The 23,973-nt window shown below is 37.3% G+C and overlaps 2 protein-coding genes across 4 annotated transcripts in view; one reads left to right on the top strand and one right to left on the bottom strand.

Annotated features, from left to right (window-relative positions):
* The window catches only part of DLG2 (discs large MAGUK scaffold protein 2), a 2,332,374-nt gene that overhangs the window by 1,043,539 nt on the left and 1,264,862 nt on the right, over positions 1–23,973 (top strand). The window lies entirely within an intron of this gene.
* Positions 1,869–2,345, bottom strand: LOC119538151 (ubiquitin-40S ribosomal protein S27a-like). Its single transcript, XM_037840917.1, has one exon. It carries the CDS (start codon positions 2,328–2,330, stop codon positions 1,869–1,871), a length of 462 nt encoding a protein of 153 aa, XP_037696845.1. The 5' UTR covers positions 2,331–2,345.

Raw genomic sequence — 23,973 nt, 5'->3', positions numbered from 1 at the left:
ATAATTTGTACTATATTTTATTCACTTTATTTATTTGAGTGATTGATAGGCTTAAAAAATAATTCTTGAGTATCAATTCTGTTCCTAACATCCAACTAACCACATATTAGTATTGTTTATACTTATATAAACAAAAAGTATAAATAAATACAATAAACTTGAAGGAAGCCTAGTATGGTACAAGAACGCAGGCTTTAGAACCTTGAATATTGGATCAGAACCCTAATTCCACCCCTTTTGACCTACATGATCCTGGACAAGCTTTAATCTTTCCAATTATATATTTCCACATGAGCAAAATGGCTTTGTTAGGCAGGGCACATTTCATGTTTGTATAGTGTATCATACATACCTAGTGTCTGTCACAGTGCATAGTCACATAGCTTTTTTCTAAGTGTTGTATAGAAGTTACAAAGTACAAAGTAAACCTGGGAGAGGACAGAGCTATCTGAGAGGGAGGAGAGACTTCACAGAGGAGGTGACATTCAAGTTGTTTCTTAAAGATGCAATAAAATTTTTTATACAATTATGATAAAATGATACTGATAACAGTAATAACAATTATAAAAATAACTATAATGTAATGAAGAGTATTTACTATATGCCAGGCAGTAGTTCATTTTATGTACTAAATCATTTAGGTCTCTGAAGATTTTAAGATAAGTACTTTTTTATCCTCATTTTACAGATGAGGAAACTAAGACCCAGAGACTTTAAGTCATTCGTCCAAGGAGGTGGTGGAGCGTGGATTCAAATGCAAACAGTATTTTTTCTGAGGTTATTATTCAGGATTCTCCAAAGAAACAGAACCAGCAGGATACACACACACACACACACACACACACACACACACACAATATATATGAAGTAATTTATTATATGAATTGGGTCATGTGAGCATGGGAATTGGCAAGTTCAAATTGCATAGGGCAGGCAGCAAGCTGGAAACTCTCATGATGGTGAAGTTGTATCCCCCAAGTGAAACTGGGTGGCTGAAGAAGAGGCAGAAATTCTTCTTTCTCACTTCTGAAATCTTCAGTTCTGGCTCTAAGGTCTCCAGCTGATTGGATCAGGAGACTCCACACATTGCTGATGGTGATATCCTTTGTCGATTGTAAATGCAATCAGCTGTAGATGCAATCAACTGATTTTAGATCAAATCCATCTACAAGATACCCTCACAGTAACAATCAGGCCAGTTGACTAAACAACTGGACACCTAAACCTAGCCAAGTTAACACATGAACAGAACCATCATGGTCCACCCTTTGTCAACTTGGAACCCAGACACATCTCCTTAAATCATACTTAATCTCTAAATAAAGACAATTAACAGTGATACTTTCACCTAATAATCCAGCTGTGTGGCATACAACTGAAAACTCACTAACCCTTTCCTCGAAAGAGGATTCAAGTCTTTGGATGGTATTCATTCTTATCTTTGCTATCCTATAACTTAAATACTGTGACATAAAGTTAATATAATTTATATTATGTGATAAGGGGATGAGAGGGAAGAAAACAAAAATATTTGCCAAAATACATACAAACAAAGATATATATATATATATTATTCACAAACATACTCATAACAAAATCAGGAAGAAATACTCCTAACAATTACAGGCTTTGTCTCTGCAGCAACTGGTCACATAGTTATAGCTAATATTTATAATTACCTTCTACCTCTACTCCCCTCAGTGTTTGCCTGGTGGGGTGGCCCAAACCTTCATTCCTGAAGGGTTTGGGCCATTAGAAGTTCTGCCTGGATTGGGTTATAAGTTTTTTGTTTATTTGATTGTTTTATTTTGTTTGTTTGTTTGTTTTTTAATTCATGTTTTTTGTTAATCCACACATAATAATTTTTATTAATCTGGTTTGTTGAAGCAATAATTCAGACAACACCTGCCACAGTAATGTCTGTCGAAGTGGCTGGCTATAAAAATTCCAGCACCACCTTCATCTGAAGGGCACTCTTGACGAAGGTGACTAATTTTGCCATTCTCATCCACCTTAAAGTATTTCAGGACAGCTGGCTTAAGCTTCTTTCTCTTATGCTTATTCTTCTTGGGAGTAGTGTAAGACTTCTTCCTTTTCTTAGCACCACCTTGAAGTGGCAACACAAGATGAAGCATGGACTCCTTTTGAATGTTGTAGTCAGACAAAGTACGTCCATCTTCCAGTTGCTTGCCAGCAAAGATCAGTCTCTGCTGATCGGGAGGAATTTCTTCCTTATCCCGGATCTTGGCTTTCAAATTTTCTATTGTATCCAAGGGTTCAACCTCAAGCATGATGGTCTTTTGCACCAGGGTTTCTACAAAAATCTGCATCTTGGCATCGGCTCCACCACAGACAGCAGATCACAAAGCTGTTGTAGTTTTTAATTGGATTTTATCATAGGGCATGTAGGGCTAAAAGATACCCTAAGGGATCTCCTGTGTTCCAAGCATACTCTCCTTACCTCCATTGTTTAGTAGTAATCCAATTCCTCTTGATAATCAGGATCAATCACCCCAGCCAGTTCATTAACTCCCTTTTTAGTCTGTTGATTCAGAGGTATGAGTAGCCCAAAGTGCCCACAGAGCAATCTTAGCTTCCAGTTCAGTGGAGTCATTGTGGTGTCTCCTGGTGAAAAAACATCCAACTTTGGAATTAAGACCTGTACACCAGCAGAGCATAAGGTTGTTTTCTGGTGGATCACTAGGGGTAATACTGAGTGGTGCCACTATCATTTCCATCCCTTGATTCCTGGACCCATGAATCCTGGCTGTGGGAGAGCGGCAGCATAGATTGGATGCTGATTTAGACCATATACAGCCTCCTTGAAAACACTGCCCTAGTTCTTCAAGGTATTGCCACCCAATTGGTACCGTAACTGAGTCTTCAAAAGTCTGTTCTCTCAATCCACCTGCTTTAGAATGATGGAAACATGGTAAGACCAGTGAATTCCATGAACATTAGTCCATTGCTGCACTTCATTCGCTGTGAAATTAGTTCCTTGATCAGAAGCAATGCTATGTGGAATACCACGATGGTGGATAAGGCATTCTATAAATCTGCAGATGATAATTTTGGCAGAAGCATTGCATGCAGGGAATGCAAAACCTTATCTAGAATTCCAGTAAGAACAAAGTACTGATGTTCCATGATGGAAGTGGTCCAACATATCAACCTGTCACCAGGTTGATCACCAAGGTGTCAGCAAGCTGATCACCTTGGGGCATGGTCCATATCAGGGACTGAGTGTTTCTCTCAGCTTCTGGCAGATTGGGCACCCAGTGGTATCTATAGCCAGGATGGCCTTGGTGAGTGGAAGTTCATATTGCTGAGCCCATGCATAGCTTCCATTCCTGCCACCATGACTGGGGAAAGAAGCTGATTGGTATCCACAGAATGGGTTATTTTATACCCTTGATTATTAAAATCTTCTGCTGAAGTCACCCTCTGGTGAGTATTCACAAGGGATACAAATATCTTCATGTTTTTCACCCGATCAGAATGGTCTATCCACCTACCTTTCTCCCAGGTCTCAGCAATTCTCCAATCATGTTTCTTCCAAGCCCCTGATGATCCAGCCAAACTATTGGCCACAGACCATGAATCAATATGCAAATGCTCCTCTGGACATTTTTCCTTCCATGCAAAATGAACCAGGTGCACTGCTCAAAGTTTTGCCCACTGGAAGGATTTTCTTTCACCACTGTCCTTAAGGGATATCCCAGAATGGGACTATAGAATTGCAGCTGTCCACTCCTGAGTGGTACCTATGTATTGTGCAGAACCATCAGTAAACGAGGCCCAGGTTTTCTCTTCCTGAGCCAACTGATTATAGAGAATTCTCCAAAAGGCCATAGATGTGTTCTAGGAAAGGAAAGATAATGTGGTGGGCAAGGGAACCATGACATTTGGGCCATTTCCTCATGTAAGTAACTTGTGCCTTCAAGTTCTATTTGAGCCCAATCTTATATATACCATTTCCATTTGAAGATGGTGTCACACTGTGCATACCCAACTTTATTATGGCTTGGTGGGACAACTGATGGGAAGCTCAGGTCTCATGGGAACTTGGTGATTTATGGTTAGGCATTCAGTCTCTACTAAGGCCCAGCAGCATGTCAAAAGCTGTTTCTGAAAAAGTAGTTATCTGCAGAGGGTTTCAGGGCTTTGCTCCAAAATCCTTAGGGTCTTTATTGTTATTCTCCTATAGTGGCCTGCCGAAGTTCCAAAAAGCATCTCTATTTGTCACTGAGACTTCAAGCACCACTGGGTCTGCTGGATCATATAGCCTAAGTGGCAGAGCACCTTGCACAGCAGCCTGGACCTGTTGCAGTCCCTCCTCTTGTTCTGATCCTCACTCAAAACAAGCAGCTTTTCAGGACACTTAGTATATGGGCTGGAATTGCTCACCCAGTTAAGAAAAATTTGGCTCCCAAATTCCAAAGAGGCCAATGAGGTATTGTGCCAATTTTTTTTTTTTTTTAATTATAGTAGAGACTAGATGCAAGAGCTTATCTTTTAGCTTAGCTTAGTCTTTTCTTTTTTGCAATTTTATTGAGATTTATTCACATATCAGATAATCATCCAAAGTGTACAATCAGTGGTTCATGGTATCAATAGTTGTGCATTCATCACCAAAAATTTTGAATGTTTTCATTACCCCCCCAAAATAAAAATAAGATTAAAAATTAAAACAAAAAACACCTAAAATATCCCATCCCCCTTATCCCCACTCCATACTTTATTTTTTGTTGTTATTTTCTTACTAATCTGTCCACATACTGGATTAAAGGAGAGTCTGTCACAAGGTTTTCATGATTACACAGTTACACCATAAAAGCTATACAATCATCTTCAAGAATCAATGCTACTGGATTACAGTTCAACAGTTTCAGGTATTTTCTTCTAGCCATTCAAATACACTAAAAACTAAAAAGGGATATCTATATAATGCATAAGAATAACCTCCAGAATGACCTCTCGACTCCATTTGAAATCTCTCAGCCACTGAAACTTTATATTGTTTCATTTCTCTTCCCCTTTTTGGTCAGGAAGGCTTTCTCAATCCTATGATGCTGGGTCTGGGCTCATCCCTGGGAGTCCTGTCCCATGTTTCCAGGGAGACTAACACCCCTGGGAAGTCATGTCTCATGTAGGGGGAAGGGCAGTGAGTTTATCTGCTGAGTTGGCTTAGAGAGAGAGGCCATATCTGAGCAGCAAAACTGGTTCTCTGGGGATGAAAATAGGCATAATTATAAACAGGCTTAGCTTCTCATTTGCAGGAATAAGATTCATAAGGGCAAGACCCAAGATCAAGTGCTTGGCCTATTAAATTGTTAGTCCCCAGTGCTTGTGAGAATATCAGGAGTTCCCCAGATGGAGAAGTTTAATATTTCCACTTTTTTCCCAAGGCCTTCAAGGAAACTTTGCAAATATTTTTTTATTCTCTGCCCAGATTTCTCTGGGATGTAACAGGGCTCCATGCTAACCCGTACAAACCAACAATATCTCACTCCCTATTCAAGATTCCATATAATTATGGTGTCCTAATAAACTGACCATACAACTTATATTAGATAGTGTGCCTCAGAAAATATAAATTTTGCAACAAATAAAAAACTCTTTGTCTGGTCTTACACAGAAGTTGAAGTTTTAAAACACAGTCAGTATCATCCTTTACCCTTTAGTCTGATTTGCCTTAGTCCTCACCAGATCAGCTTCATTCATATCTCTAATTGAAGAAAAGTTCTTTTCAGTTTTTTTAACAGTTGCTTTATGGGGTAATGCTGACTTTCATAGCTGCAGAACTATGAGTCTCAGGTGTCACACAGATGCTCTGAGTCTCAGGTGTCACACAGATACCCAAAGTTCCAGGGAATGACCAGATTATACACAAAGAGCTCAGCATGTCAGAATTTAGAAATAACCATAAAAACTCAGGAATAGATGGGACTTCCCTAAGAGCTTACAATCTAGGAACTTTTACAATAAGCCTTCCCCTGATAATCTCTGCTCTCAAATTCAATTCTCAGAATTTGCACCTTATATTTAGTCCATACTAGTGAGGTTTTATAATATTTGTCTTTTCATTTCTGGCTTATTTAATTCAATATGCTGTCCTCAAGGTTCATTCAACTAGTTGTGTGCCTCACAACTGCATTCCTTCTTGTAGCCACTAAATATTTCATTGTATGCAAACACCACAGTTTGCCCTTCCATTCATCAGTCAATGTACCCTTAGGCCACCTCCATCCATTGCAAATCATGAATACTGCTGCCATAAACACTAGTGTGCAAATATCCATTTGTGTCCCTGCTTTCGGTTCTTCCAAGTATATACCTAATATAGGGGTTGCCCTATATTTAGCCTCATGTGGAATTACCACACTGCCATCCAGATGAGCTGCATCATTATACTTCCCTAACAACAATGAATAGGCACATACCTCCTTCCCTATTTTCATCAGCACTTGTATCTTTCTGTTTATTTTTAAAACAGTTTCATTCACACACAATACAATCCACCTAAGTAAACAATCAGTATTTCCTGTTATTATCACATGGTTTTGCATTAACCACCACAATCTATATGAGGACATTTCCATTTCTTCTTCAAAGAAAGAAGAGGAAAGAGAAATGAAGAATAAAAAATAATAAAATAAAAAGAAGAAACAACACCACCAAGAATCCCATACCTCTTCCTTATAACTCCCTTTTATTGACATTTAGCTTTTGTATATTGCCTTTGTTACATTTCATAGAGGTATAGTACAATGTTACTGTTAACTATAGACTTTAATTTGCATTGATTACATTTTTCCATATAGCATCCCATTTATAACACCTTGCAATATTGACATTCATTTGTTCTCCTTCATATAAGAACATTCTTATATTTGTACATTTAATCACCATCATTGTCCACTCTAGGTTTCACTAAGTTATACAGTCCCAATCTTCTGTCTTTCCTTCTGGTGTCACACATGCCCCTAGCCTTCCTCTTTCAACCATATATACACTAAGCTTTGCTCAGTGTACTTACAATATTGTCCTACTGTCAGATAGTATTGTGCTGTCCATTTCTGTATCTTTACAATCAATCCTGCTGAACATTCTGTACTCCTTCAGCATCAAATGCCCAGTCACTACACACTTTCTAACTCCTAAAAACCTATGTTCTCAACTTTTTTCTCTCTCTTCTTTTTACCCTTACTGAGAGTCTTCATTTCTACACTCTTCTCCAAACCACTTTCTCCTGTCTTTTCCTATCTGCCTGAATTGATCCCTTTAGTCTTTCTTGTAGAGCATGTCTCTGGTTCACAAACTCTCTCAGTGTCTCTTTGTCTGAAAATATTTTAAATTCTCCCTCAGTTTTGAAAGACAGTTTTGCCAGGTATAGAATTCTTGGTTGGCAGTTTTTCTGTTTCAATATCTTAAATATATCATACCACTCCCTTCTTGTCTGCATGATTTCTGCTGAGAAATCTGCACCTAGTCTTATTGAGTTTCCCTCCTATGTGGTGGATCACTTTCGTCTTGCTGCTTTCAGAACTCTCCTTGTCTGTGACATTTGACAGTCTTATTTGTGTTTTGGAGCAGGTCTATTTTGATCTTTTCTGTTTGGGGTATGCTGTGCTTCTTGGATCTGTAATTTTATATCTTTAATAAGAGTCGGGAATTTTTCTATGATTATTTCATCCATTATTCTTTCTGTCCCTTTTCTCTTCTCCTTCGGGGACACCCATAACATGTAGTCATTCAATTCCCTGAGACTCTGCTCATACTTTTCCATTCTTTTCCCTATCTGTTGTTTTGTGTTTAGGATTTCAGATGTTCTGTCCTCTAGTTCACTAATTCTTCCTTCTGCCTCTTCAAATCTACTGCTGTAAGTCTCCATTGTGTTTTTCATATCTTCTGTTATGCCTTTCAATTCCATAAGTTCTGCCATTTGTTTTTTCAAACTTTTGAGTTCTTCCTTGTGTTCACCTAATATCTTCTTTGAATCATTCATCTCTTTTACCATATCTTCCCTCAACTCTTTGATTTGACTTTTGAATTGATTTAGCATGTTTGTTTCAGCATTTTAAATTAGTTGTTTCAACTGCTATATCTCATTCAAAGTGCTGTTTTTTTTCCTTTGACTGGACCATATCTTCATTTTTCTTGATGTGACTCATAACTTGTTGTTGGTGTCTAGGCATCTAGTTGCCTTGATTAGTTTATTCTAGAAGTCATTCTCACTCTTTTACTTAGGGTTTTCTTTTGGTTGGCTTTGTAACACTTTTTTGTGATGCTTCTAGATTCTATGCTTTTCTTATCCTACCAAACAGGTGGTGCTTTTCAGCCTACAGTTCCCCACCAGTGTAAAGAGGTGTGGTGCTTTAATTCTCAGCAGACCATGTTACTGCCAGGAGTGTGGTTGAGAGAGAGGTAGAAGTAGAAGGCAAGCTTAAGCTGTTTCTGGTTTTTTTTTTTTTTTTTTTCCCCTTTTTTCCCCCAGGCCCTTGGGTCTGAATTCTCTGAAGAAGGGCCACCACTTGAGCTGGGCCTCACCCCCCACCCTTACTTGGGGAGGATACACCCTTTAGGGAATTATCTCCTTCACTTGACTCCTTACTTTGTCTCTCAGACCTATCTTAACTCCACCATTGCCTGGGTCATCACTGACAATTGAAAATGCCTGAGACTTTCTCTAAAGAGCTACTTAGAATAGTTTAAAAAAGAAAAAAAATCCCCTTTTCAGAGCTAGTCACCAGCCCCAAAGTTTTGCCTGTCAAGGGCCAGATTTGGTACCCAGACCTATGTGCCCCTTTTCTTGGGGCACAGTCCTTTTCCATTATTATGAGCTCAGCCAACTAAAAAAGCCTCAGTTTTTATTTGTTTATTTTATTTTATTTTATTTCCATAAGCCCCACCTCCTCTCTGCTGGAATAAATCTCAGGGTTCTTTCCTACTTGCTCTGGGCTTATCTGTGCTTACAGCTTGCATTCAGTAATCCAAATTTGTTAATTAAATCCACATTTGGAGCTTGATTGAGCTACTTTCCCTTGCTCCTAGTGGAGATTGCATCTTTTTCCCACAGGGAAGTCTTCCAACTCAGTCTGCCATGCCAGTGGGGGAGGAGCACCAGCTCTGCACTTTGGGGGCTTTACTTAGAGTTCTATGCTGTCGTCTCAGCCCTTCCACCCATTCCAGACTGGTGTACAATGTGTGTCTGGTCAGAGATTTTGCCCAAACAGTTGTTCCAGACAGTTCCTGGCTATTTACTAGCTGCTCTAGAGGACTAACTACATTCCCTATGCCATCATCTTGCCCTGCCCCCTCCTCCTAGACAGGACATCTTAACATGCCGCACACCACTGTATGCCTAGAAATTTCACTGAGGCAGAAGTCCCTTTAATTTTTCTTGGATTCATTTCCCATTCTCTGACTCACAAAAGTCTTACCAGATAAGTATAGAGCATTGCTACTTCTCACTCACTAGGTCCAGTGTGCATAATGTCATCAATATAATTGACCAGTGTGATGTCTTGGAGAATGGAAAGGCAATCAAGGTCTCTGCAGACTAGATTATGACATAGAAGGGAGTTGACACAACCCCAAGATAGGATATTGAAGGTATATTGCTGGCAATAGCAAACTGTTTCTGGTGGTCTTTACTAAAAGGTATAGAAAAAAAAAATCACTCTCCAAATCAATAACTGCCTAACAGGTACCATGGGATGTGTTGATTTGCTCAAGCAGTGATACTACATCAGGAACAGCAGCTGCAATTGGAGTCACCACCTGGTTAAGTTTGTAATAATCCACTGTCATCCTCCAAGATCCATCTGTTTTCTGCACAGAACAAATAGGAAAGTTGAACGGGGGTGTGGTGGGAATCACCACCCTTGCAAACTTCAAGTCTTTGATGGTGGCACTAATTTCTGCAATCCTTCCAGGAATGCAGTATTGCTTTTGGTTTACTGTTTTTTTTTGGGGGGTGGGGTGGGGGTTGAAGTAGTTCTAGTGGATTCCCCTGGGCCTTTCCTACCACTATAGTCCTCATTCCACAGGTCAGGTAACCAATATGGTGATTATGCCAATTACTGTGTATGTCTACTCTAATTATACATTCCAGAACTGGAGAAAACCACAGAGTGGTTTCAGGGATCCACTGGAACCACTGTGAGATGGGCCTGAGCTAAAACTCCATTGATCACCTGACCTCCATAAGCTCCTACTCTTATTGGTAGGCCACAATGTATTTTTGGTCTCCTAGAATTATTGTCAGCTCAGAACCAGTATCCAGTAATCCCCCAAATGTCTGATCATTTCCTTTTCTCCAGTGTACACTCACCCAGTTAAAAGGTTATAGGACCCTTTGGAGAAAGCTAGAAAAAGATTATCAATATACGTTTCTGGTAGTGTGGCAAGGGCCTTTCCTAATGAGACCTAGCTTCCTTTCTTTCAAGGCATTCTGGATCTGTGAACTTTTTCATATTTGGGAATTGATTCAGGGGCCATGACTCTCTGTTTTTGTGATTCAAATTAGACTTTTCTTCACTTAACCTAAAACTCTTCAGTTTATAAAAATCAAGTAAGAATTTACTAGACTTCTTATCTATTTCACTTCTAGGTACCCCATGATCAATAATCCAATGCCATATGTCATTGTGAGTCAGACTATTCTAATCACTGCTTTGATTCTGTTGTCCATTATGGTAACAATGCCTACCTTGTCTTTGGCAATTAAGTGCCTCCCCTTGGCTCCTGTCATCTTGAGATCTGATCATACTAACTGTATTTAAGGACCCAAGTTCAGTGGCAGCAGTTCCCACAGTAATATCTGATCTTCAGGGAAGATATTATTCCCAGAAATATTCCCTGATTACTTTCTGAATAAATTTGAAAAATAATTCAGTTCTTTTGGAGAGTAAAAACCTCTTCATGGGTCTCATTTTGTACCACACCTTTAGGGGTTCGTTGAGATTTCAGTCTAGTTACGGGTCTGGAAGCAAAGAGGGGTGGGGGGGTTAGGTCATGAGAAGAATTAGAAGTGCCTTGCAAGTCAGCTACTTCGGAACATGCCATTACAGTTTCATCTGGTGAAACAAGATTAATCTCCTCAGACAGGTGTGAGAGTTCTTTCCCCAGAGTATGCCATTACAGGTTTATCTGGCAAAGAAGACTCAGCAGAATTTAGAGGTTCAATGTTTCTGTCATCATCTTGATCAGTCCATATGTTCCCATTGCAATGCACTTACTTTTAAAGGCAAGGTTGGGAATTCAATATGTGTTGTATTTCAGCTATTCACATCATAAGAATCTGCTTTTGGTTTTCAGAAATCTCAACTCTGTGACTATAAGCAATAAGACTTTCAGGGCACACATAGAAACTTTTATGATATTCATGTGGTTCTTGAGCTGGGAATTTGAAGACCTGAGCTCATTTTTTCTTTAACAACTTTATCCAGAGTATTTAGGAACAACCAGCCAACATCATATTTTTAATGTCACAAAAATCTGCTGAAGTATCAAATATACTATCATCCAGAGCCTTGCCTCTTGTAAACATTTGAATAGGAGTATACATTGATGGTTTTTTGCATATCTTTATTACCATTTCACATCATGGACTATCGGTGCCCACTTGATCATTGAAAATAAAGTCATTAGTGCCTCTAAAACTAATTAGATTAGCAAATCAATTCCAGACACCCCAGAATCAATTCATAAATATCATCACTAAGATTCTGTTTCTAAAGAACCACTCTTGGTACCAAAATCTGTATAAATCAGGGCTCTCCAGAGAAACAGATCTGCTGAGAAAGAGGAGAGAGAGAGAGACAGAGAGAGAGAGAAAGAGAGAGAGAAAAGGGGAGAAGGGAAGGGAAGGGAAGGGATTATAGGAATTGTTTCATGGTGCTGTGGGAGTTGGCAAATCTGTATTCCATAGTGTAGGCTGCAAGCTGGAACCTCTGATGATGATGAAAGTTGAATCCTTCAAGACAAGCTGGCTGGCTGACGAAGAGGCAGAAATTCTGCTTCCTCACTTCCAAAATCCTCAGTATTGGCTTTAAGACATCAAACTGATTGGATCAGTAAACTACCTACATTATTGAGGGCAATAGCTTTGTTGATTGTAAATACAATCAGCCATAGATGCAATCAACTGATTATAGATGCAAATTCATCTACAAGATACTTTCACAGTAACAATCAGGCCAGTGCTTGCTTGATCTAACAACTGGACACCATAACCTAGCCAAATTGACACATGAACTTAACCATCACCTTACTCTCAACTGTCAGCAGTTTCCCTCTCTTTTATTGGATAACATGGAAAGAAAGCACAGTGATGATATCCCATTTCTGGAGGTTGGGACTTAGAGTCTTTCCTACCTTGGTTGACAAAGCGATTCCAGGCAATGTGAGGTTGGGAGTCTGACTAATTTATTCTAGGGTCTAGCTGGGGCCTGAAACACCCCACTGCACCCTCTAAAAGATCCCAGGTGGCCTCACTATTAGAACTTTAGAAAAACAAGGATTTAATGTGTCTCATGCTCAGGGAAACTCAAGTAGTATAATTGCCTATAGAGGTGAGGTAGTTTTTTATACTACTGTATTGATTTGATACTGCTTTATGCAAAATTGCTAGGTCCTCCGCCTAATTTTTCTTCCCCTGACCTGCTATCAGATGTCAGGAATGATGACTTATCAGCATTCAAACAAAAGTACTAGACCTCTTAGCCAGAGAATCCTCATTTTTGAGTCATGTTCATATTGCTTCCTCAATATTTCTTAATTTTAAACTTTAAAACTCTGTGCTTTAATCATTAGAAACTTTTCATTTTTAAAGCTATTCTATATTTTCTTAGTTTTATAAAACACTCTAAATCAGGTAAAATGCAGGTAAGAGTAAACAAGTTATTGTCTCTATGGTCTGGACAAACTCATAGAGTAAATTTTTTCTAGTTCTGGAAAATTGTACCTTATTTAGAATTCTGTCTTCTAACAAAATAGGAATCACCAGCTTATATAATAATACTTGGTGTGCTGGTTTGAATGTATTATGTCCCCCAGAAAAAGCCATATTCTTTGATGCAATCTTGTGGGGCAGACATAATAGTGGGGATTAAGTTGGAACATTTGGATTAGGTTGTTTGCATGGAGATGCACCCCACCCAACTGTAGATGATAACTGATGGGATATTTCCATGGAGGCGTGGCCCCACCCATTCAGGGTGGGCCTTGATCAGTGGAGCCATATAAATGAGCTGACTCAAAGAGAAGGAACTCAGTGCAGCTGTGAGTGACGTTTTGAAGAGGAGCAAGCTTGCTAGAGAGGAACGCCCTGGGAGAAAGCCATTTTGATACCAGAACTTTGGAGCAGACACCAGCCACGTGCCTTCCCAGCTAATAGAGGTTTTCCGGACGCCATCGGCCATCCTCCAGTGAAGGTACCTGATTACTGATGTGTTACCTTGGACACTTTATGGCCTTAAGACTGAAACTGTATAGCCAAATAAACCCCCTTTTTATAAAAGCCAATCCATCTCTGGTGTTTTGCATTCTGCAGCATTAGCAAACTAGAACACTTGGGTAGAAAGAAATTATTTGGGGAGTTATTTGGTTAAAACCTGAATCATTGATGTTTAAATTAATAATGCACCTAAAAAAGTAATATAATTCCTTGTTCTTGAATCCTAAACCACATAAGATATTTTTAAACAACATTATGGAGATATAATTTACATATAAAAACAGCTACATTCATTTAAAATGTTCAATTTGATGGATTTTTATAGAAATACATGCTTGTAAATTACCACTATAATAAAGATATACATCATTTCCATCACCCCCCAAATATTCTTTATACCCCTTGCAGTCCTTCCCTTCTTCCACTTCCAGGTCCAGGCAACAACATATTTCTGCTTTCTATTACTATATATTAGTTTGAATTTTCTAGAATTTTATGTAAGTGGAACTATACAATATAAATAATATGCCTATATTCTTTATCTTAAAATAATGATTTTGAGGTTCATTCAGGTTATTGCTTGTTATAGTAATTTTTTTCCTTTTTTATTCCTCAATAGTATGACATTCCATTGTATTAGTATTACAAGCTGTACTACATTTTGCTTATCTATTCACCTGTTGATGTACATGTGGGTTGTTTCCAGTTTCAGGCAATTGTGAAAAAAAGCTGCTATGAACATTTATATACAAGTCTGGGTGGTCATAGATTTTCATTTGTCTTGAGAAATGGAATGGCTGGGTCATATGGTACATTTATATTTAACTTTTTAAAGAAACTACCAAACAGTTTTTCAAAGCAGCTATACCATTTTACATTCTCACCAGCAAGATATGACAGTTCTAGTTCTTCCACATCCTTATCAACACTTGTAATTGTCAATCTTTTTAAATTCTAGCTATTCTGATGGATGTGTTGTGATATTTCATTATGGTTTCAATTTCTATTTTCCTGATGACTAATAATATTGATCTTCTTTTCTTGAACTTATTGCCATTCAGATTTTTTTTTCATTATCTCAAGAAATCTATTTCTATGGGAAAACAAACAAACAGAACAGAATTCCTGCAATAGGCTGAAATCTATTAAGAAGGTGCTAACTGCAAGGACTGTAGATATTGCTATTATTATGTACATTTTTGTCTTGCTAAATGTTCATTCTACCACACACCTTTCCTATCACACTTGCACCAAATAAGGTCCAATCTAGATGGCTTCTGCATTGTTGAAAAACGGGGTGTTACATGAGTCATAATCAAGTGTGGCTACTGAGAAAAATAGGGTTCAGTTTTGCTCCTCTTTTGGTATAGCATATTTCAGTTAATGGCATCACAAATTATCCAGTTATGTAAACTAGAAACCAGAAATCATTTTTATTTCCCCTCACATACAATTTAGCACTAACCCTGTCACTTTGGCAAGCAGTTTGAATATGATACGCCTAAATATCTAATTTGTGGTATTTATCCTGCTTGGTATTCTATGAGCTTTTTTTGATCTATGGTTTGGTGTCTTATTAATTTTAGGAAATTCTCAGTCATTATTACTTAAAATATTTATGCTATTTCCTTCCTCTTTCTTCTTTTTCTGGTAGTCCCATTATATGCTTCTTGCAGAATGTGCTTTAAAAATTGTCCCACATCTCTTAGATATGCTGTTCCTTTTTTTGTTTTTTCTTTTTTTCTCCTTGCTTTTCTTTTTATATACACCCTTAGGTGAGATGGGAATCCCAAAGTGGGTGGTTATTGGTATTTCCTTTGCCCCACATGAGTTAGGCTCTGGTAAAATAGACTAGGCACTGGTAAAATAGTTTCCCTTCAGTATAGCCTTTATTAGTTAGAACAGAATTCTGTGAGTATATTTCAAAAGGTTACTTTTCTCCTCCCCCTGCTGGAAACACAAGGGGATTTTCCTCTGATTTACACAGTCAGAACCTGGTAAGGTTCCTGACAGTAAAACTCACAAAAATGTGGGGGGCCCTCTTAGGACTGGGTTCCCCTAGGACTACCTGAAGGTAGTCCATGCTGGGCCTCCACAATTCATCAGTTACAATGTAAGTGCTCCTGCCTACCGGTGGCTCCATTTGCAGAATTCTGCTCTTGGTATGCTGTGATCCTTTCTATTTGCTTGTCTCTCCACTTTTGAGGGCAGAACAGTTTGCTCTATGATCTTATATTCATAATTTGTCTTATAAACCAAATTATCTACTGTCCCTAAAAAGAGTTGTTGATCTTCAGTTTGCTCAGCTTTTTCTTGTGAGAATGGGAGTGATGATTTCCAAGCTCTTTATATGATGGAATAGAAACTGGGAATCCCAGTTATGTCATCCTCTTCGTTTTACTTCTAAAATGTTTCTTGAGCCTAACCATTTACCTTTATTTACACTGCTAATACTCTACTCCAATGACCATTGCTTTTTGCTTGCATTACTGAATGTGCCTCTTAACTGGTCCACCCACTGCCCTTATGTCCCTTTCCAATCTATTTCTACACAGAAACCAGAATACTAATCTTAAAATACAAATCTAATATCACACACTCACTCCTGCTTAAAATCTTTATATAAAACTTCCCACAAAAAACTTCAAGTAAGGGGTAATCACTCTCACCACTCCTATGCAACATTTTACAGGATGTTCTAACCAGCACAGTAAGTCAAGAAAAAGAAACAAAGAAGAAATAAAATTGTCTTTATTAACAGATGATATCTACATAGAAAGTCTGATGGAATCCACAGAAAACTACAAGACTAATAAGTGAGTTTAGTAAAGTTGGATGATATAAGATCAACATATGAAAATCAATTGTATGTCTATATATTAACAATGAACAATCAGAAATTGAAATTAATAAAGCAATACTATTTAAGGTAGCATAAAATATGAAAGGCTTAGGGATAAATCTGATGAAAGATATGAAAGATGTACACTGAAACTACAAAATATTCCTGAGAAAAATTAAAGAAGACCTAAATAAATGGAGAGATATACCTTGTTCATGGTTTGGAAGATTCAGTATTTTAAAGGTGACAATTCTCCTCAAATTTATCTAGAGATTCAATACAATCTTAATCAAAATTCCAGTAGGACTTTTTTTTTGTAGATATCAACAAGCTAATTCTAAAATTCATATGGAAATTCAAAGTATATAGAAGAGCCAAAACAACTCAGGAAAAGAACAAATTTGGAGGCCTAATACTACCCAAATTCAAGGATAATTATAAAGTTGCAGCAATCAAAACATCCTGGTATTGTTGGAAAGATACACAAATAGATTAATGGAAAACAGAGAGAGTCTAGAAATAAAACACACCTATATGTACAACTGATTTATGACAAAGGCATGCAATTCAGTGGAGAAAGGATAGCTGATTTCAACAAATGGTGCTGGAACAATTAGATATACATGTGCATGAAAATGGATTTGAATCCATATCTCACACTCTATACAAAAAAGAACCCAAAACAGATCCTAGACCTAAATGTAAGATATAAAGCTAGAAAACTTCTAGAAGAAATCAGAGGAGAATATCTTTGTAACCTTGGGTTAAGCACAGATTTCTTAGATATGCTACTAAAACCACAAATGAAAACAATAGTAAATTGGACTTCATCAATATTAAAAGCTTCTGTTAAAACACAATTTTAAAAATCAAAAGACAAAGCACAGACTGGGAGAAAATATTTGCAAACATATATCTAATAAAGAGCTTGTATCCAAAATATAAAGGGAACTCTCAAATCTCAACAGTTAGAGAACCAAAAACTCACAAGTGAGCAAAAGATTTGAATAAACATCAAAGAAGATATACAGATGGCAAATAAGCACAGGAAAATGATATTCAGCACCATTGGTCATTAAAGAAATGCAAATTAAAACTGCAAGGAGATACTACTATACATCTATTAGAAGGCCAAAATTAGAATGACTGGCAATATTAAGTGTTTGCAAAGATACAGAGGGACTGGAACTTTCATACACTGCTGGTGGGAATGTAAAATGGTACAACCACTTTGGAAAATATTTTGGCAGTTTCTTAAAAATTTAAGCATGCATTTACCACATGATCCAGCCACCTTACTCCAAGAGAAAAGGAAATACATGCCCATATAAAAATGTGTACAAAAATATTCATAGCAGCCATGTAACCCCAAACTGGAAAGAACTAAAACTTCTGCCAACAGATGAATGGACAAACAAATTGTAGTATATGTACACAATGTGATATTACTCACCAATAAAAAGACATGAACTAGTGACACATTCAACAACTTGTATGCATCTCAAAATAATTATTGTGAAACATGTCAGACAAAAAATACATACCATATGATTCCATTTATATAAATCTCTAGAAAAGGCAAATTAATCTGTAGTGACAAAAAGATATCAATAATAGCTTCAGTGTGGGAAAAGTGGGAAAGAGTGGTAGGAGGAGGAATTATGAAAAGGCATGAGAAAACTTTTGAGAGTGATCAATAGGTTCACTATCTTGATTGGACCTATAGTTTCATGGATACTACATAGGTTGAAACTTTTCAAATTGTACAGTTTAAATATTTATTTTATACCAGTTATACCTCAATAAGTTGTTAAAGAATTCCTTATGCTGTTTCCTAAGGTTTTTAGAATAAAAACAAAAATCTTAAATGTAGCCTGCATAGTCTGGCCTCTCCTTTCTTGTTTAGCCTCTTTTCCCTTGACATTTTCCTTTTTTTTTTTTTTTTTTTCTGTATTCTAACTATTCTGAGCTTGTCTCAGTTCCTTTTACACTCCTTGGTTTCTAACACTACACATTCTTTGTATAGTCTGTTCTTTCTACTTGAGATGCTTTTCCCTCCTCCATTTGTCCAGTTAATTCTCATTCTTCTGAAGTCAACTCAGTTATCATATCTCTAGTTATGCCTTTTCTGTCCTCCCTTATTAGGTGAGTTTTCCCTATTATATGCTCTAATAGAACTGGGTAGCTCTACTTAAAGCACTTAACCCAGTCTGCCGCCCCTACTGGTCTGTAGTGGTCTATATTTACCATTGTATCCTAAACTTAGCATAGAGCCTAGCACATAGTAGACACTCAAAAACATTTGTGGAACAACCAGTGAGTAAATAAATAGTAATTGGGAACCGAAAGAGGGAGATGAAGTGAACATTCTAACATGATGAACCCAGCAAAGGCCAGGTTCCAACTACTTTAGCAAACCCAATTCAGATCCTCCAACACATTTTACTTGAGATTGATTGTCCTTATAATAAAGGAAGAAAGTGCTAACATTCTTGTAACAGGAGTAACTCACAAACTGTACCAAAAATAGTTTCTTTAAAATGATATTATTTCAAGCAAACAGGAAACAGGAAAATCTGGCTAAGCTAGACTTTCACACTGGTGCTTGTTCTAGTTTGATAATGCTGCCAGAATGCAAAACACCAGAGATGGATTGGCTTTTATAGAAGGGGGTTTATTTGGTTACAAAGTTACAGTCTTAAGGCCATAAAGTGTCCAAGGTAACACATCAGCAATCAGGTACCTTCACTGGAGGATGGCCAATGGTGTCCGGAAAACCTCTGTTAGCTGGGAAGGCACGTGGCTGGCGTCTGCTCCAAAGTTCTGGTTTCAAAATGGCTTTCTCTCAGGACGTTCCTCTCTAGGCTGCAGTTTCTCAAAAATGTCACTCTTAGTTGCACTTCGGATATTTGTCCTCTCTCAGCTTCTCTGGAGCAAGAGTCTGCTTTCAACGGCCGTCTTCAAAATGTCTGTCATCTGCAACTCCTGTGCTTTCTTCAAAGTGTCCCTCTTGGCTGTAGCAAGCTCGCTCCTTCTGTCTGATCTTATATAGTGTGCCAGTAATTGAATTCAGACCTACCCAATGGGCGGGCCAACACCTCCATGGAAATTATCCAATCAGAGTCATTACCCACGGTTGGGTGGGGCACATCCCCATGGAAACCCTCAAAGAATTACAATCTAATTAACACTGACAGGTCTGCCCACACAAGATTACATCAAAGATAATGGCATTTGGGGGGGACATAATACATTCAAACTGGCACAGTGCTATTAAGGACTTTAACCAACAGCCTTGCAACTTACCAAGAGAAAAAGAGATTATTATATCATGATCTTAGTTCTGTGGTAGGTAGCTGGAAATTATAAGAGATATTATGTCTTCACAGTATTTCAGGGGAGCAATTGTTTCATTGAATAATCATTTTACTAGGTTTGGAAATGATTAGCTGAAGGCTCCTGCTTGCAAAATAATAGAGTGGTGTTCTTCAGGATAAGTTGCCTCATTTAGTTCTTGCAGCTAGAAGAGCCATCTATTGTTCCTATGAAAGGCAGCTGATAAGGAAAATCTATTTGTAGTAGAGAAGCACACAGTAGCAATATAAAGCCATTTACAATGAGCCATGTTTTTTCACAATCTTCCCATGAATTGCTGCTCTCTAAGTTTAACTATGATTTAGTATACTTTTTTTGACAATGAATAATTTTCCTTTGTTTCACAGATGGGCAAGCACAGTATAAAAATAGAATTAGTGATTTCACAGGAAAGTTGCTGTGTTTGGTTGACATTTATTGGAAATAAGTTTCTTGGCTAGTTTTGATGTTTAATGAATGAATAAAACAATGAATGAATGAATGAATGAATGAACAAATGAGTATTGATAAGCACTCAATAATATGTGCTAGGCACTTTGTTAGGTACTTTCATATATGGCATATTTTATTTAATCCTTATATGAACCCTGGGATATAGGTGGTATTGTTTAATATCCCTCTCCCATTTTTTAATGTACAAGAAAATTAACTATCAAAAAGATACAGTGGCTGCAAGATGGCAAATGTCAAGGCTGTATCTGGGACCCAATAGACAAATTTTGTACTTTCTACTGCAGCAATAAAGTCAAATTTGGTGAATAATAATACCTAAGAAGAGTTCTTTTTCATTTGGATTTTGCTACTGAAGAAATTCTCACAGGTGGCACAAAGGGTAATATTTGGAGTTGCTTTCCCAAAATGGCAAAAAAATGAACATCAAAAGAAGTTTTAGAGGCAAAATTTTGCCTTGACTTATTGAAGCTGAAGATGATCATTATTTCAAAACACTTGCTAAAAAGGTGTCAAAGTCGATTCTGAATCTATGGGTTGGGTGGGTTGGCATACCCTTAATAGAGGGTGTATTCCTTTTAGCTAGGACTGAGGGCATGGATTAGGAGACAAATGAAAATCTACACAGTTTCTAGGGCCTAGGAGAGAGCTTAGGATAGCCTGGCTCAACCCATATGTTCATTTCTTCTTCATTTATTCATTTATTTATTGGTTCAGTCATTCCATACTACAACTAAACAAGAAACTTAATTCAATTAAAGTTCAAACAGACACACTAAGTGTGACTCAAATGAAGGTGAACCAGTCAGTAAGTGTGACTGGCCCAAAGGGGTCTATAAGTGGAGGCAGTTGAGAAGAAATGGAGAACTCAGAAATTACAGGGACTACAGAGAGTCAACAATCATGGGAGAAATATGATAGATATTAGAGTGTGTTTGAACGGGTCCTGAAAGTTTCTCACTGCAGTTGTGTGTTCCACATTAAGAGGGACATAGGAGAGATGAGAAAGGATATGAAGAGACAATTGGAATAGTAAAGTCCATGAAGAAGGTTAAAGAGTTAGAATTGTTCTGTAGAATGAGAAGCCTCATGATTATACTTATTGGGTGAATCTAATAGGTCTGTTCTTTCTTGTTAACTTGCAATGAAAAAAAGTTAAGATATTAACATAAAGCCCCTCCAACTTACTGAATGCCTAGTACAAACTAGATAAGGGTGACAGACATTGTCAAAGATTATCTCATTTAAGCCTTTTAGCATCCTATAGCACTACTGCCATTTATAGAACAGGCAATGGGAATTCACAAAAGTTAAATAGATTGGTCAGTTGTTGTTACGGACTTTAAGTACATTTATCAGTACCTAAGTATATATACTTTCCCTTGTTGGCTATTATTTCATGACAATCTCTTCAATTAGTTTGTAAACTTGTTGATGGCACAAAGACATAATTCATACACATCTCTAAGTTATACTTTTCAGGTAGGGCAATGGTATAAACATAATTTGAGATAAATACTTATTGATGAATTAATTGCATGAAAACCTCTATTAAAGATTAAATGAGAATAAATGAACCTCAGTTTGCAGTCAATGGGAGGGGTAGGGAAGGTATATAAAGCTTGAAATCACAGTTATTAGTGTCAAAACCCAAGGGTACCTGATTTCCTCTAAAGTTCATGTGTCTTCTAAATCTACTATGCTTTCTTTACAGGAGTCATAGGGAAGAACTTCCTAATGCTAAATAACAAACTTTATTATGGAAGGTAGATGAAAAATTGGGACAGGATAACTGGAAGTGACAGGCAAAATTGCCTACTTAATAAACAGTTAAATACTGAAATCAGATTTCTTAGGTTAAAATCCCAGTTCTAGCACCAGATAAGCTATAATCTATTGTATTATTGTTCCCAATATTCTTTCCTACCTTCTTGTGAAAGGATTATTTTCGCCCACCCCCAGTGGCATCAGGTTCCACCACATTGCATATCCTGGTTTAAACAGTGTGAGCAGGAAGATGTTTTTAATGTCTAAACAAATTTTAAAAGCCATTGCATATTCAGCCATTGATTATTTTCCCTCTGTCATGAGACCATCATTTCCCTGAGAGGAGCTACTCTTCCATCCATGGAAAAACATGGGATAGAGTTATAGCGAAGCTATGATGGGCATGTAATATGAGGAAGAAATAAGCATTTATTGTTGAAAGCCATCAAGATTTTTTTGTTAGCTGATTAGTTTAGTTAGTATACCAGTTTTGTTATCTTGAGCAAAGTACTTAATCTCTCTGCAATTCAGCTTTCTTTTTTGTAAAATTGAGTTGGTGTGGTGATTAAATAAGTTAATGCAGGTAAAGTATTTAGACCAGTCCTGTGCTGGTAAATGTTTCTCCAATTTCTATGGTGTAAATATTTCCACCATGGCCAATTCCAAGCTACTAACATGATGTCACTGAGTGGGGAATTGGAAAGAGATGCACACAATAGGCACTCATGAGTAGAAACTAGCTACAGCACATGGTGCAGTTAGAACAGTGCACACAGCAAGCATATCAGATAGTAAGCACTATATAAAAGTTTATTTTCTGAACGCAGGTTACAGAACAAAATGGCTTTCGTATTTCCTTTACATTCTTATGTTTCTGTATTTTGGAGACCACTCAGAGAACTTCAGCACTGGACATAAACTTAGATATGATATAGTATAAACATTTCATCTTAACAGACAAGGAAATTGAGTCTCAGAGAAGCTGATTAGCTTGCTCAAAGCCACACAGGCAGTAGGAAAAAGCACAATGGCTCATAATGTCTAATCTACACTTTCCCCTCGAACACAAACTGCCTTTTTAAAAAAAGTCACCATGGAAGGGAAAAGTAAAGAAAGAAAAAAGATTAGTAAATGATTCACACCTCTTATCTTTTCCCCATTTCTGATTAGGAATACTACTACTAATAATTGATTATAAAAATTAAAAATATTACAATTAAGCCCTGGTCACATTTATTTATGATACTATTTTTTTGTGTGTGTGTGTGGCCATGAGTCCATTTTGAGGAAAGCTGTCATTAGGAAAAATGTTAATAGTGTGTAGCTATAAGGTATCATTTTATAAAAGTGATAATTATTAGGAAGAACTGTAAATGTTGCCAGTCATTGAAATGTTTAATTAAGGGTGATATTTTGACTATTAAAATGAATGCATTATCTCCCAGCATTCCCTAGTAATATAACTTCCTAAAAATACTTCAGTACACCCCCATGCAATACATTCCCAAATTAGTGCTTTTCAGACCAATAATGCAGTATGTTCATATCTTAAGATAACCGTGATTCATTTTTTTTTTTAACTATAGTGGTTATTGGCTGTAACTATGGAATGCATTGTCATGGAAACCAGTTTCCTTCTCCTCCCCTTCTTCGATTCACCCTAGAGCTATTATTGTGAGACAAGAATTAAGGGAAAGCATTTTGTCAGATTTTTATGAACAGATAGCATATATACACCTGGGGGTGGGGGAGGGGAGAGGGTAGATATGGAGATAAATGAACTCTCATTGATTAAAGTTAAGCAATAAGGAAGAACAGGGAATAAGATGTACATTTTGCTTTATTTTTTTGTCATTGGGCTTTAACAATCTAAACCAGTACAAACCGTAAAATGGGAAACAACTTGAACATGGCAGCCTTCAATGCTGCCCTAGAAGAATAGGAGGTCAGCTGTAGCTTGGGTAATTCATTAGGGAAAGACTGTTAGATATTACTGGAACATCACAATATAGAGCATACAATACTTTTGGGGTGTTTGAAATCCAAATTATAGACTAACAAACAAGGGAAATATTGT

This window comes from Choloepus didactylus, chromosome 6 (assembly GCF_015220235.1).
Source record: "Choloepus didactylus isolate mChoDid1 chromosome 6, mChoDid1.pri, whole genome shotgun sequence".
NCBI lineage: Eukaryota > Metazoa > Chordata > Mammalia > Pilosa > Megalonychidae > Choloepus > Choloepus didactylus.
Note: the sequence above shows the minus strand (reverse complement) of the source record. Positions and strands in the feature narration are given on the sequence as shown.

Bases quoted from the DNA above. Each gene is read 5' to 3' on its own strand.
- LOC119538151 (XM_037840917.1), bottom strand. From the start codon at position 2,330: ATGCAGATTTTTGTAGAAACCCTGGTGCAAAAGACCATCATGCTTGAG.